Source organism: Haliaeetus leucocephalus, unplaced genomic scaffold, assembly GCF_000737465.1.
Source record: "Haliaeetus leucocephalus isolate CR32 unplaced genomic scaffold, Haliaeetus_leucocephalus-4.0 Scaffold858, whole genome shotgun sequence".
Classification (NCBI taxonomy): Eukaryota; Metazoa; Chordata; class Aves; order Accipitriformes; family Accipitridae; genus Haliaeetus; species Haliaeetus leucocephalus.
Window position 1 is genome coordinate 2114096 of NW_010973294.1, and position 16610 is coordinate 2130705.

General features: G+C 37.2%; 1 protein-coding gene across 1 annotated transcript in view; it reads right to left on the reverse strand.

Annotated features, from left to right (window-relative positions):
- Nucleotides 1–16610, reverse strand: part of CHD7 (chromodomain helicase DNA binding protein 7) — a 90117-nt gene that overhangs the window by 35824 nt on the left and 37683 nt on the right. The window contains exons 3-10 of the mRNA XM_010582895.1: nucleotides 14624–14762; nucleotides 11091–11228; nucleotides 9940–10005; nucleotides 4931–4986; nucleotides 3391–3505; nucleotides 1571–1654; nucleotides 481–618; nucleotides 263–384 (exon numbers count right to left, since the gene is read on the reverse strand). Of these exons, the coding sequence (XP_010581197.1) occupies nucleotides 263–384; nucleotides 481–618; nucleotides 1571–1654; nucleotides 3391–3505; nucleotides 4931–4986; nucleotides 9940–10005; nucleotides 11091–11228; nucleotides 14624–14762 (858 nt within the window). The remainder of the gene's footprint in view (nucleotides 1–262; nucleotides 385–480; nucleotides 619–1570; nucleotides 1655–3390; nucleotides 3506–4930; nucleotides 4987–9939; nucleotides 10006–11090; nucleotides 11229–14623; nucleotides 14763–16610) is intronic.

The window sequence follows — 16610 nt, forward strand, 5'->3', positions numbered from 1 at the left end:
AGGAAGGGGCAGCAGGGGTGTGCATGTACACATGTATATACAAAAGCATTTGCCACAAGAATCTTCCTGAAATATTCAAGTTTTATGTAACAATGTGTTATCCACTCAAAATTAGGTTGTATATGACTCCTGCAGTAAACAATGAGACATGTAAATAATCCTAAACCCTCCCTTTAGAAGATTACTTTAAAAGGTTATTGTTTCAAATAAACCATAAAAGATTTCCAAAGCAGGATTCAGCAGTAAGCAATATTTTACGTACGTGTTGTACCAATTGAAAAGAAGCCAGTTTACTCCCTCCAACTGGTATTCCCTGAGTTTGTTATTGTTTTTATACTCCCTGGAACTCTCCGATTTCTTCCAGTCATCAGCAGGAGGTCGCTCCTGTTTCAAATACAGCAAATCCCATTAGTGGTTTCTGAAAGACCACATTACTTTACTATTTTCAAATAAAATCCTCTGTATAGAGCCAATTCTTACCACACGCTCCATTTCTGGCTCCCTAGACATCAGTTTCTCAAATTCTTCGATCTTAGCATGGTCGATGTCTTGCTTGAGCTCCCAAGTGCTGTCTTCATAAGGAAGCGAACACCATTTCACCAGATAATGCGTTACAGGCTTTGTTAGGACAAAAATAAGATTACATCACAATTTAAAAAGAATAAAAGTGTAATCTTTTTTACAGGACATCTGCAGGATTTTATCTGCTAGATACAATTCAAAAAACTTTACCAAGCCCAAAGGTCTGAATCGGCCAAAAGGATAAGCAAACAGCAGGCTGACACCTTGACTACCTAACGAAGTAAGATTAGAATGCGGGAAATGCAGGCTTACCACCAAAACAAGCACAACACTACATTTGAAATTACTAAGGTTAAACTAAAATTTAAAAGTAAAACAATGTTAATTTTCCAACTGTTACAATTTCCATGCTTTACCACATATTTAAACAGTCAACTGTTTTTTCTTGTCAGTGTCATCAGAAACTTCCTAGCAGGCAACCCAAACACCACCATTCACTGACAGAGCAATATGGAAACATTGACTCTGCCAGTGATGCTTTATATTCTCCCAGGACCAAAAAGGAGTCTCCTGGAAGACAAAGTGATCTTGTTCTGCAGAACACGTCATTAAAGAGTAAGAAACAGTGAATTCATGACCTCTTCTGCAACAGATAGGCTAAATAATGTCTAAACTATTATGACATTTAGCTAAGATTCTTACACTTTTCATTTAAATTCTGTATTACCTGCATGGACATCATATTTCTGCAGTATTAAGTACCACCTCAAATGTACATATTAGAAGGGGTTTTTGTTGGTGGTTTTGTTTTGTTTTGTTTTGTATTTTTTTAAATATAGGTAACTTATAAGAAGTTTGGAATTCTTACAGAAACCCCTTTATTTTAGGGAAATTGCTGTATTAGCCAATGTTTTCTCAAATATGTTCCTATTTTCTACACACATATACGCTGGTAGCTTCTGAAGTGTTTAATACATTCACATTTCTAAACAGTAAGTTCTAAACACAATATCTATCTGACTACAAATGCACTAAAAGTTTTGTTTACCTCTCCATTATCATCTGTGCTACGTGAAAAATCCATGATTCGATCAACTTCCACATAATCTGGATTAAAAAGCTCATCATCAATCTGTTCAAGGAGAGAGGCAAAAATATAAAAGATATCTCTATTAGCCCTTCCTGAGAGGAAAAATTATTATATATTTCACCATGCAATAATATTTTGGGTCACGGTGACAGAGAATTTATATTTGGCAAACTTCAACATGTTAATTGAAATGCTACAATTCAGCAAGATCATTCCCCATGAGGGAATCAGACTTCTCAGACTTTGTTAACTGGGCCTCTTAATTACTGTGTGAAACCTTTTACTGTGAGAGAATGTTTAAGAATATTTTAAATGAAGTGTGAAATTACAATTCACTAATGAGCAATCGAAAAGGCTTATGGCATGCAATGCATTTAGCATTCTTGAAAACTACAGCTTGCAATAAAGAAATTAGAGCCTTGTACACTAAGTGCCTTTGGATTATTTTAACTACAGGAATTGTCTAACTGCTTTATAAGCAAGATTCAAAGATTATTATTTCAAAAACAGAGAAAAAACACTGCATGAATACACAGTTTCACAAAAAAAAAAATCACAATTTGTTATGTTCTTTCTTATGCCTTCAACAACTTACAGCATTCTCTTGCGTACTAAAGCATTGTGTTTCATTTTATACTTTTAAGATCCCCTCCAATAGAAAAGGCAGACAAAAGGACTAAAGACTGTATATTTTGATAGCTTTTTCTAAAACAAGAACAAATTCCAAGTATCTACCGTAACTTGTGACCCACGTGGAAACAGATTTAAAAAAAAAAAACAACCAAAAGTAATTTAAAAAAGCAGCAATTCCAGGCACCTTCACTTAGAAGAGATGTTAAATTTGCCAATGCTGCTGCTTAATGACATGATACACTGTACTGTTATTCCAAATTACATATTTATTAACTTCTTTAAAAACCCAAATATCAGGAGTCTTGAAAGTTAATTTAATCTAGTTCCTTAGGCATTAGTATTATATGATGCAGCTAATTCTTTATATGTGCCACCCTATTTTATAATCATCTCAAAGTATTTTGGATGCTCTGACATAGTGTTCACAGATGTTCTATACTCTCCTAGAAGCACAACACATCGAGTCCTCCTCTCCCAAATTCCTGTAAATTTTATCAAAATATGTCAATCATATGCACTTAATGAGAAACCCATTCTGACTTTATGGAAGTTTTTAATTTGCAACAGGTTTTGTTTAGCTTGAACTCCATAGTAAAAATAAATATAAATAAATAAATACAGCAGCACATGAACCTGTTGTTTTTTTTCTCTCAAAAGACAGCATTTTACTGAAAGGTAAGCTCTCAGAGACACAAATCAGCAGATCTCGTCTTTTATTGACAGGACCCCTACCACACTACTGCTTATGGCTCTAAGTGAAATTAAATTGATGATAAAAAGCTTAGAATCCCTAGTGAGCAGCAGTCCATAACACAGAAAAATGTGATGCATTTTTCTGGCATAATCAGCTCCTGAGAAGAGAGACCTGGTACTGATTCACTAAGTCATGCTTACAATGCAAACAACTAACCACTCACTTTAAGAAAAAAAAACCCCAAAACCTGTAACAAAAAGTATAAAGTCAGGATAGATCACTTGAGCTTCATAAACTTGAAAGACTTGGATCAAGCATGGTTATACTTTATACCAGAATAAATGCTACTGATATATCACAGAGTTGTTCAAAATCTTCTGCTTGTATACAGAACAAGAATTCATAAGAATATTCCTTAAATACTTAAAAGAAACAAACAAAAAAATCGTACTTCTGAAAGGAATTTGTTCTGGCCCTGTTTTGCCTTAAACCGCTTAATCTTCTGCTGAATTCTCTTGTCCTTGTCCAGCTCTTCCACAGATGCCCACTGACAATGAAGGTAAGAACTAAAAGATGAAAGAGAAAGTCTTACTCAAAACTACTCTTCCACTGCATACTCCTATATATCCAACTAGTATAACTAGACCCTTCCAGCACATTGTAGTGCTACACTTGGAAAACCGGACAAAATCTTCTACATCGTACAAGTTATTAACAAATTGTCTTTACTGGAAGTAATTACAATTACTAATGGATAAACTTTTCAGTAAATAAAAACAACTCCCAGTCAAAATTTAAATACATACCCCATACATTTAGTATTTTGCACAAAGCTAAGAAGATTTTTATTGGGTATACTTAAAGCATAATTACAAGACATTTATCATAAATGTCACTATTTAACATCATATTTAGCACAGAATATGGTTTTTAGAAGTTAATAAAAATACGCAAACATTTCAAATACTAACATGCTATACACTGATTCTTGTGAGAACAGCATTGTAATTAAAAGTCACATGAGTCAACTGAAGTTTTAACACTGATTGAAAGAAAAGAAAAACCCTTGTAAATACAGTTCCATGGTAATAATTCATCTTTAAGAAAACACAAAGGAACAGCATCTCTGCCAAAATGACTAGTCTCACTTTATAAATTTAGAGTTTGTCAAAAGTTATATTGCTAAGAAGTCTAAAACACGAATAGTTAATAGAAAAATTACACGCCAATGTCATAAAACTAAACAAAGCACAATTAAGCTATTAAACATCATGCAATAATCAATATAGTGCAAAACGTACAAAGGTGGCAGCTTAAAGTGAAGTCAACTATCTGCAGTTACCTGCAAGAAACTTACTTGAAGTGTATTTCTGTTTCTCAGATGGAAAAGTTGCTAAAATTAAACAAGATATGCTATTTTTCTAAAAGAAAATGGGATTATCCAGCTGTGAAGTATCTTATTTTAAATACTGATTGCATTGCAGTTTCAGAGCTCAGAAGTGAAACAACATACCGCTCTCACCACTATTACATCCCTCTTACAGAGGGGCACCTATCTGCTGGAATACTGGAGGCCATCTTGTTTGTTATCTTAGACACTTTGTTGAACACAAATGTTTTTGAAATAACAGTAAGGGTTATTTTTTAGTAGTTTGCAGGCACGTTACTCTATGGTTGCAGTTAGATCTACACAGCTACTTAGGTATGTGCTCATGAATCTGCATGCATAATGAGCCTTAAAGTTTTTAATAGCAGAGCAATTTTACCTATGGATTTCATTTTGGAGAGCACACAAATTAAGACAACGCTATCAAACCCACTACCACCAAGGCAAGGTATTTCCCAGTTTACTTGCCACTGTTTTGGATTAAACATTAGAAATGTTTAAAGTTGGATAGTAACAGTTATATCATTTACAAAACCAGTTTTTCAAAACTATTTGGAAGTTACGTGAACTTAAAGATAGTAATCAAACCTGTAACTTTACTTACAAGTTTTTGTACTTTACATAGAATTCCTCTATTTCTACCTCCTCTCCATTCTCCATCTGCAAGAAAAGAATTGTTGAAACGTGAATTAAACCACTAAATGGTCCAATTTAGTTAATGATTAAAACTAACTGAAATACAGAATACAGTCCCCACATAGAGAGACAAGTGGAGGTGTAGGAAAGCGTTAGTGGGGGGAGGACATGGGTGAGGAGTTTCCTCCAGCAGCTTACCCAAGTACATACTGCAGTGCTTACTACAACTTCCAAGACATGAATCATTTGAACTCCTCCCTAACCACATGCAGCTTCATTCACAACCTCACCCCAAATCTGGCTTTCTGCCAAACCCACAGTGTTAAGTAGAAGCCAAGTGTACCATTTTCTCAGGCAGCAGCCAATTAGCAACTGCACTCCTGAATGCCATATGTATTATTTTTGGCTGGCTCATGGCAACTTTACATTGTGGGTTTTGTAATGTTTTAAAAAAGAGTTTTAAAGGGGGTTTATTCCTCCATATAGTTAATAACTCCAAACAAGAAGCCATATAAAACTAAACCTTATACCTCTGCTAGAATTTTAGGGCATCAGTGTTCATGGCTTTAGTTTTACTCAATGGTGCAATTAAATTCACTCAGGCAAGATGTCTCACATACAGAGCAGCCAAATTAAATTAACACCCAAAACCTACATTTAAAGCAAGGTTAAAGTTGTGATATAAACCAGCAAAACCAAGGGCATTCAGTGCTAAGGGTTGAGACTACCCTTAACTCATCCCTAGTGCCAAAGTATTGCATAACATATGGCATGTAATACTGTGTTGAATTACTCCTGAACCCAGCCATAGGACAAACTAAGGACAGTGCACCAGGCACACGTTTAGAATTCAGTTTATGTCACAACGTTAACGGTTTGTGTTTACTAATGAACTTTGGAACAATTTTAAATAGAAGAGCATTTTTCAATTTACATACTTCATCAGGGACAACATCTGTAATAAATATTGTATGTAGTGCTAAACAGACAAAACTGTTGACCCCTGTGTAAGTCAACATCCTCCCATCTTTTTTTATATATACATATATATATATATTAAAAAAAGAGGGTGGGGGGAAGTGAGACTACTCTAAAGCTAGAGGATGAATTGTCATCTTCCAAATTCTCTCTCAGAAGAAAAGTTGCTGGCTAGACATTACTTCTATAGCAGTGCAATTAAAGAACAACAGTAGCAGCTGCATTAAACTCTGTTCTAGCACAGTAAAGAAAAACTTAATGCATTCCTAACTCCTGATTTACATAGTATTCCCTCTCTTCCAGACTAGCAAGGGATTTTATCATTTATATCACTCCAATACAGTCTGCTTGTGTTCCTTTCTAGAGAGGACCAACACCAGCTTTCACCTAGTTGTCCCTGAAGAAATGGAAGAAGACAAGGTATTTCTGGTGCTACTTCTTGATCTTCTTGAATCCTCTGTTGAAGAAGGTAAACTATCCCCTAACCCCAAACACAGGTAAGAAGCTCCTCCGTCACTTACAAAGATACCATCAAAGGAAAGAATTTGAAGACCATCATTTTGGGTTTTTTAAACAAAAAATTTAAAAGAGAATATTTCTCGAGAAGGTATTCATAATTTAGAGGTCAAAACTGTATTAAAAAAAAAGAAGTATTAAAAAATGGATATCCCATTACCTGAATCTATTCACTACCCTGAGGCAAAGTTGCTCTTTAAGAAGTCATCCCTAATTTTAAGACATTAACTTTTTTTATTTTCTGAAATGTATTATGGCCAGGTCTCTTTGATTAGCTTTATATCAGAATCCTCTGAGATACATCAATCTTACAATGACAACATGGTGAAACACCTTTATATAAAGGTTTCATATTAGCCAACTTAACTTCCCTCAACACCATTTCAGACAAGTATATTTTCTGTCAACTGCCAACTTAATAACAATAATTTACATTGTAAATCTTGATAAAGCCTGTAACTCTCATGAGTAAAATGTACTTTTTGTATTGTCTAATAGGTAATAACAGGTCTATGTTATTATATGTTCTACTAGTATGCATCAAAGATTCAACTAAATAAAAAGTATTTCAGAATAAATTACTTTTAAAATCTTACTCTGGCATTCACGCTTATGGCCAAAAAAAGAATTCTAATGAAGTTACAATCACCAGCACTCAAGTAGGGGTTTAACAATACATCAGTTTAGGACATATGAGACAGAAGCTTATGCATTTGACGTCACTGTCCAACCCCCACTACACATATGTTTACATTAACCAGGTAAAAAGGTGAGATAGAACATTTATGCAAAATTCTCCCCAAACTGATTATGCAGACATCCTAAAATAGCACATGGCAGACTTCGGCAACACAGGACACTTCAAATTATGATTGCCCAGGTGCGACCATAATTGACAACCTGATCCACAGTCTCTGCAGATAATTGAAGAAATAAATCATCCCCTCCTTCAAGCAAATACTTAAGAGCACACAATCTCACACTGCCTTCGCCACAGAAGGGATACAGTAATATCTGCTAATGCAAAAGTTATTTGAGCAAGCCACTCAGGTGTAGAGACAAGTAAGAGCTTAAAAAACAGAAACCCACAAAACCCCCCTAGAAATATCAACTGCTAGAAGAACAGCAGACAGAACACATTAATAACAGATGCAAAGCAACACAAAAACCAATCACCTCAATTGATACACAGCACTAGATTGTAACCTAATCAGTTCGTGGAAGAGATGTAGGCATTTGTATACTGTTGAATTAGATCTAGTTCTCACCATGGATTGGTAGGCAAAAAGAGAAATTCATATGTGTAACACGCAGGTACAGTGTTCTACAAACTCCACATCCTTCCATAATATGTGCTATTTGTGCTAAATAGCATATTTAGTTCTAGCCATTCCTTTTCAAAGTTAAGGAGCAGAAATTCAAAGGGGACTGAAGCTGGCCAAGAAAATAATTAGAAAAATGAAAGATTTCCACATACAAACTGAAGATGTCAGGACTGTGATGGTTTAGAAAGAGAATGATACAAGCACTTAACACTTTCTGCAAGAGGAAAAAGTATTCAACAGAATTCAGAATTCCATGTTGAGAACAACAAGGAAAAACATTGCCTTTTATACTTCAAACATGAACTAAAGTAATTTCTACCTTTTATTCTGTACATTTCAAAAATGGTTGCAAGTACAGTGCTGCATCGTATCTGGTAACTCCAAAACTAGACTAAGGCTACTTTTGAGAAAACCAGCATAATTTCATGATAAGAATACTGCTCCAAAAGCATATTCATTATCTAATGTCCTTTACTCGAATGCAACATCTCTGTTACAACCTAATCCACTGAAAGGTTTCCTAGTGAAGCCTTTCCTCATGTTTATTTTATGCACTGGTCCTGATCACAGCAATTCTACTTTGATTAGTAATCTAACAACCAGGGGTTTGATGACGTTAGTAAGAGTGTGAAACACCTCTAATAAAAGCACAGTTGGGTACTTCAGATGTTAAATATTAACATCCTGAAATCCATTTTTGGGGGATTTTGGAGAAGAGGGTTGGGGAGAAGAGCAGGGAAAGAAGAGACACCCCTCAAACCTGCAAATACAATCCATAAAAAACATTAAAGAAAGAGCTCAAAATAGAGCTTGCCTCCAGCAGAGCTTGCAATCAAAGACATGTAGGCAGCAGACCAACCACTTCCCACAAACTGCAGCAAAATACACACTCCCCATGAGTAATCACACCTTTGTTTGCAGGGGAGAGGAAGAAGAGAAGAATAATTGGTGAAAAACAGCTTCCAATGTAAAGACATTTATGAAAAGACCACATTCTCCTCTCATGCCTAGTAGACCATCAGGACAACTAATTACTGAGTGTATATTACATGAAGTTTATGTGAAAAATAAGTGCAAGGCTTGAAATACAAAATATAGCTCTAGACTTCAAAAAAAACCCTAGAGGTTTTGTGCTGTGAAAGCTGCAGAAACAGGTCAAATTCAATCACAGCCAGTCATGACATTGCATGAATTTAGGATTACAAAGCTGTTAACGATGTTAAGACAGTAGCAATAAAATTAAAAACACAAAACCAATCCTCCCCCCCAAAAAACCAAAACGCCACAACATGAAAAGAAAAATAAAAAAAATCCATGAATAAAGACAACTTTCCCTCCTCCAATTTGAAAATTAACACTTTGAGGAAAAGAAGTATTTCTGGTTAACTAAGATCAACAGGAGTACCTTATCTATATTAATCAGATGGTCTTCTGCCCAACTGCAGTACAAGTCAGAGAATTAGCTACACAAAAAAGTCTATAAAATATAATAATGCCTTTTTTGGAACAAGTTCTTTTCTACTTCCTACCCAGAGTTTAAGAGTTTGGAAGTACAAAGGCCAATCAAGTTGTGAAGCAGATTAGAAGAATCTGTAAGCAAAATAAGAACATAACTAGCAACCAGGGCAGAATTAAAAGAGAACCACGAGACTGTTTCTTTCATCATTTTAGCATAGTGACAAGGAACATATTAACCACCTGTATATGTAGCATTCTTGATGGCACGTAAACTTCTTTTAGCTGCTAAGCACAACCACTATCAAAAGATGCAAAAATTATGGGCAAGCATTTTTCTTTACTAGAAAAGGCAGAAACTTAGGATGTAGGAGACTTCTCTCAGTCCTCAAACTCCCATGAAACATCACTCTGAAGTGAAGAGCACCATAGATTTCACTCAGGTACATATATATTTGCAAAAATCAAAATTCTCATCTGAAAAAACGCAATAAAAGAGTGGAAGAATATCTGTTTTGTGAATGTCTATCGAAAAGCATGTTAAATACCATCTAAAGACACTTTCAGGGAACCTCCTCTATTCAATAGAACAGTTTCTTAGTTTGGAATACCTGAGGTATTTTAAGAACTTAATATGGGCTTCAGCAGAAAAATGCTTAGCCTGTTTACAAATATGGGGGGAAGGGATTTTGTTTCATTTTACCTTTTTCTTGACTGAACGGCTACTCATGATTTTCTCCACAACAGGACCTTCAGCATCAGCAGATTCCTACATCGTAAATACCATACGAGAGTTAATGGGAGTGCATCTTTGTTACTTAAAGACTTCCTTCATTAGAAAAATGTCAAACTTTTTTTTTGCAACTGGAGTTTAATACACAGGAGGACTTCCTCCCCCTAGCATGATGAGAACTGAGAGGATTCAAAAAGTTTTAATACCATAATGAAGGATTGAAGGATACTTGTTTAAGCCCATTTTTAAGAGCTGATGCAACTCTAGCTCTCTCACTAAGGCTGACATGCACATATACACAGATAAAATCACATGGGCCGTTCTCTCCTAAAATACCACATGCTTTCAGCACCACACAGTCTAAATATTAGATGTTCAAAAACTCTAGTTGGATGTGTAAGCATCCACACGATAGCTATTGAAATTGCCTGCGATTCTTTATTACACTATTACATTAATTCACTATTACAACTGCAGGCAAACCTACCAAATTCTCCTTCTGATAAGACACAATTAGCAATGGAGATCACATACAGTATTTCACAGGGCTTAACAAATTGCCAAATGGAATACCAAAAGAACATGTATATGTTCTCCAATAGGTCATCAGTTAGTTAAGTGAAGTAGTTCTTTGAAAAAGCACCACAAAACAATGAGATTGTTACAACAGTCATTCCTACATTATTACCCCTCATCTTATTCAAACTATTTTATCCATCATTTACATTGCACAGAGAATAAAGTGTACCCTGCTGGGTACTACAAGGCAGTAATTTCATAAAGGGGTTCTTATGGTGCCTAGCAGCAGGGGACAAGCTTGAGTGGTTTATTAAAGTCACAGAAGCCAGACCACTGAATTCAGCAAAGTAAATGCAAGACTCCTAGCAGTCCAGTTTAGGTTTCCTTTAGATAGAGACCATTAATTTCAAAGAACTGTGTCAAATTGCATATCATCAGCTTATAAACGAAGTCATGAATTAATATATTCTTTAAGAGGGTAAAAAGCTAATACCTTCCGGCACACAGTGCCAACCATGGATTAATATCATTCAGGAAAGGGCCTATATTTGAACTTTGAATGCTGCAGTTACAGCCACCTTTCCAGTCCGTTCATATCTGACCTGTTGCTCTGACTGAGAAGTATTTGAAGGAGAGTCTCTGCCAGCAGCATCAGCATCATCGGCCTCCTCATCTGAAATTTTGAACTCCAGGTCTTCTGTATAACGCTTCCTCTTCACCTGCCTGCTGGAGCGTCGCTTCTAAATAGAAAGCATTGATATTCCTCATGAGAAACAAAACGGATAAATTGCATAATAACTGAGAAAACTTCTTTGTATTTCTCAAATACACTAGTGTGTAGCAAACACTATTATTTTTTACAGCATCTTGAGAGAAACAGTGGAATCAAGACACTACTATTCTAAATTCCTGCCTGTTAGCCGCTTTTGACTTCTGTTTAAAAAAAAAAAAAAAAGAAAGACCAACCAACCAAACAAAAAAAACACTTCGTGCTTGTTCTGAGTTGGAAAGTGTTATTTTTCTTTTTTTAGCATTACTAAAACCACATAAGAAAATTAAAAAGCTTATCTCAGAAAGCAATTAAAATAGAAGAAGTTGCACCTCTCAATTCACATCTACGACAAACTTTGACAGATGGCCAATGCAGGAACCAAACACCACGTTTCCACAGCATGGCCCACAGTGTTGCTAAGCAGTGACAACACACCTTCTTGCTCTCCCCATCCGCCCAGTTGTACCCAGATTATCTTGTAGGGGAAATACAATGAAATACGATTTCCCCACCCCACTGACCCAGCACTGTTCAGAAAGACATCCTGCAGCACAGCATGGGGAAAGACCCCAAACTAATAGACAAGAATAAAGAACGTGAACCACCCTAATGGTTTCTGTGTCCCCATACCCTCATCTCCAGGATGAGAGAAAGCTTCAGAGAAACTGCAGAAACTATCTGTAAAATACACAAGCATGCATTTGACAGAATTTGCAACTTGATACTCGGTGCCAGACACCATTTTCTGCAACAATAAAATTCAAATTCCCAGATAGTATGCATCAGGTTATGTATTTTGAAAAGCTGAGAGTGTATGCTGTTGAAGGAAACTGTCAACTGAGCATCAAATATCTCAATGGACTGATGTGTGTGTGTGTGTATATACATTTATATGTAAAAGAAAAATACGTTGAATATCAACTGTTAAAAAACCATCTTTATGAACTGATATACTACTTATTTTTACATCTTTCTCAGCTTAACACACATCTTCACTGGTACATGCAAATACTTAAGTAGCGTGATAACAGATCTACGGACCGGGGTCTCTCAATATACGTAGACAAAGTCAAATATTTACTTTTAGAAAGTTAATCATACTTTTTGAAGCACAAATATCTGATGCACTTCACAAAATTAGAAATTCTTTCTTTAACTGAAAATGAAATTTTTGAGCAAAGGTTAAATTTACACCACCTTTCTGAACAATGGTGATGTGGCTTCTACCTTTAACATAGTAACTTATGGGGCTTCCCACAGAACTGTAACAATATTTTTCTACTTGAAAATACATACCACTTGGCAAATTTGCACCCTCATTTCCATAATTACCGATGAGAGAATGTCAGTTTTCTTTTGGCTCAATAGGTAAGTCTTACCATTATTTTTGGTGCCAAAAATCTCTTCTTCCATTTCCCTAATAAAAACGATGCCTAAAAAGTAATGGTAATCCTCTATTTGATTTTTATTGACTTGGTTAGCTTCCTGTTTCCTCTCACGTCCACACGAGGCTTTGCAATTGTTATGCACTGTTGTCAGAAACTGTGCATACATTTACCTGCATCAGATTATCTTTTACCCATTAACTAATCTATAGCTAAAAAGGCAATAGGCTTGATAATGGAATAGAAAAAGATCTGTATGGTGACACACAAAAGTAAGTATTTCTTCCTCTCTAAATAACAATGAATTTCCTCTCTAAATAAAAACAACAATGCATCACTTTGTGCATTACTACATAATACCACTACAGAAGACTCGGTATTTAACACAAAGAATGCAACAGTGTTTTAGACGACTGCGTAACACCAATCTCAGTTAGGAAATGTATAACAAGTTTATTTATTCTAGCTGTCCTAGCACATATGGTTGTAACCCTTCCATAAGTTTACGCAAAGAAGTGTACGTGCAGTGCAACATGCACAGTGCGAAAAAGCATTAAGAAAACAAAAATCACCTGAAATACTTTTATGACATTTACTTAAAAAGTGATGCAAATACCCTAATGCTTGTATTTACAAAAAGAAAAAAAATATTTCAAATGCAAACTTTATCACCCAACTGAGTTTCACAAAGAGAAAGTTTTGTCTCACTGAACTAAAAGCAAGGAAAACATGCATGTATATTGAACTGTAGATAGTACATAATCATCTGCAAATTAACCCCCAAAATGATCAACTCCAAAAGTTTCTTCCTGTATCTTTTGTCAGCGCCATTAATCAGGCTAAGAAAGACTTGCGGCACAGGACAGAAAAATTTATCCTTCAAACATTTTAACGTTTGCATGGTGTATCTCAACTTTTCTAATTCAGAATACTTGACTTGCACGAATCAGAAATAACACTCTTTTTTGTTGCTGCTTTTGTTTTTAACTAGAACATATTAGATTGCTCGCATTTCCTTATACTCTACATCCTTCCGGAAGACAGTAAGAGGGAAGGCATAAACCATGTTTGTGTTAGGATGCCACTGTTTGTCAACCTTTTCACCAGGCTGCTTTGACCATTTTCAAGTGATCATCAGTCTCATAACATCAACATCTCTCGTAACTAGAAGCAACACATCCACAACCTGATATGCAATGGAAAAATGAAATGGATTTCAGTAATACCAGCACAAGTATTTAGAAGTCTCATACTTTCTCCACCACAATTTGCCTCTACCCCTTCATGAGGGAATTCTTATTTTTAATGCCTACTCTGATCGCTGTCAGCAGAAGCAAGCCAGGAGCTGACCGCTTCTTAACATGACTAATGACAAGAGCACACAAAAGTTGTCATATATGCTATTTCTACTTCCAGGTTTTCTTTACACGGACAAAAGTTTGGCCAGAAAGTGACAGGTGCATAGTGGTCAAGAGAAATTATCAACGCTAGCCGATGACTGGCAGTCAAGCAACAAGGCCCTTCATCCATTAAAGGTGTGTAGCTACAAGTCCCTGACACACACGTTTCCAACATTCCGCTTTGTCATGTCTTATTCTTGATTTCAGAAGGTTTGCAAAGCCAATGCAAGAAGAAACACGAAGCATAAGCAAGGCCTCATGATGGTACATTAAGTCTACAGAGCAGAAAAATTCAGCACCGTAATTGCAACAGTAATGAAAGAGAACACGTGAAAACTCAGCAGCACTGTGTGCGTATCTGCAGGTAACAAGACTGTAAGGCAAAATTATGATGATGAACACTTGTTTTAGTAAAATATTCACCACGGTGATATCCAGTTCTCACCTTCTTGGTATGTCATTCTGAACAACACAGAAAATACCCAAATACTTGCATTTCTGCAACAAGCACTGTGAGAACTACTGTTTTATGCATCTAAATTGTCAAAAGTTACATCGAACTTGAAAGATAGCATTACCTGAACCCCTGGGTCATCTTCATCTTCAGGATGAGGTGATGGTGGCGGAGTTTTTTCCAAATCTGAGTTTTCAGAACCTTCCTTTCCCTTGTTAACCTTTTTCTTTGCAGCACTGGTTTCTGAATCTGGTTTCTTGTTACTGAAACAGAGGTATTTTTAATCAATATTTCTACAAAAATGTAAGCAAAAAGTGCTTAACAAAACAGCTAATCTGTGAGACGTTTATTTTCAGTGACTTCGTTATTTTCAACTGCCTTCCTTATTTAAGTATTTAAACATAACTGCAAAATCAGTGATGCATGGGCTATCGCTATACATTTCCCATTCCTTAACAACAGAAACCTCTCTTTCCTTCAAGATCTTGGACAGCGACACTGAGCATGTATTCAACAAGAAACTAAAAATGAGACTGGAAGGGAAGAGCTGCTTTCTTCAAAACCTGCACTTTCTGAAAGCGGTGTTTGGGCAACCTGACACATATGAAGAGAAACAGGATTACGTGTGCACTTGCCTTGGTATTAACTGTGCGGACCAGGTAAACGGAACCAGAGGAAGCGTTACCAAAACAAAGGACCGAATGAGAAAATTCTTTGTTTTCTTCTACCATCCCTGTTATTTCCAAGCAGGAAAGGTGCTTTTGTGTCAGCTCTGACGACACCCGTACAAGCCTCAACGCATGCAACCGCAGCTTGTATGGGGGGAAAAAAACCACCAGCTGGTGTATCTCAGCATCTACACAATACTAGAAAGCTATATCCACTGATGGTAGGTAGAGAAAGGTTTGGGGGGATTGTTTCTCCCCCTTCTCCCCCATGAAAACGTTGGCCACCTGAAGAGCTGCGACCACACCTCTCCAACTGCACTCAGAGGCCTGGAAATTGATGAGGATGCACATGTTGAAATTCAGCTTTAAATACATCATCACCAAATCACTCACCGATACGATCTTCAGCATTGTGGGGGTGAAATTTTTAAATGGTGACCAAGAAAAATCAATGGTAAAAGTTAGTAATTTTAAGCACATGTAGCTTTTGAGTCTCACGTGGGTTTTTGCTAGTCTTTTTTCCCCTCTGTGGTCAACTCCCCCAGGCCTGTTACTGATTTGACAGGCTGGTTGTGGAAAGTTGCTGAGACATTTAAGAGCAGAGTTACGTGCTGGTATCTGAGAAACGGCGAGTACAGGTCGCCAAATGTTATGTCAGCCACATTTATATGGCTTCTGCACCCTCAACGTTTTAATTTCATACCCGGGACACTGCCTGGGGTTTGTTTTTCCTTCACAATCCCCGGCCTTGTAACTTCTCAAACAAACATCGGCTTTAAGCTTGTTCATTTTGATCAGCGCTTTAGCCCACTAAAAGTGTATTTTAGAGCTGTAATTTACAATTCCCGAGTATGGTGACAGGTTGCTTCGGAACCGGGACAGCTGGGTTGTGGTGTTTTCCTCTTTTGCAGCCCGTGTTTAATTGGTTTAAACTTAAAAAATTGGTTGACTTAGAATTTAGGAGTGAAAAGACCAGGAGTTTTGGAAATGAATTTGTATTATCGTGAAACTACAGTGCGTGACACAGCTTTCCTCTCAAAAAACCACCTCAAACTGTGACAATTTAAAAAAAACAAAACGGGGGGGGGAAGGCGGAGTTTGACGCCGCGGAAAGAGCGCGGACATCAGCCAAGCCCTCGGGAAAGGCGGCGGGCCGAGCGCGGGCCGAGCGCGGCCCTCGCTCTCTCCCTCCCTCCCGGCCTCCCTCGGGCGCGCGGGCCCGGCCGCGCGCGGGCAGCGTCTCCCCTTCCAGCGTTTGTTTCCGCTCTAGCTGCCACCAATGGCACAAAGCCGCAGCTGAAGCGGGGCCCCTTGCCTTTCATCCGCGCGCCGAGAGCGCTCGCGTCGCCCCGGCAACCCGCGGCCACGTGACCAGCACCTGCTCCGCTGGCTGGCGGCCACCGACTGCAGCCATCTGCTTCCCTCAATCAGCGCCCGGGCGCT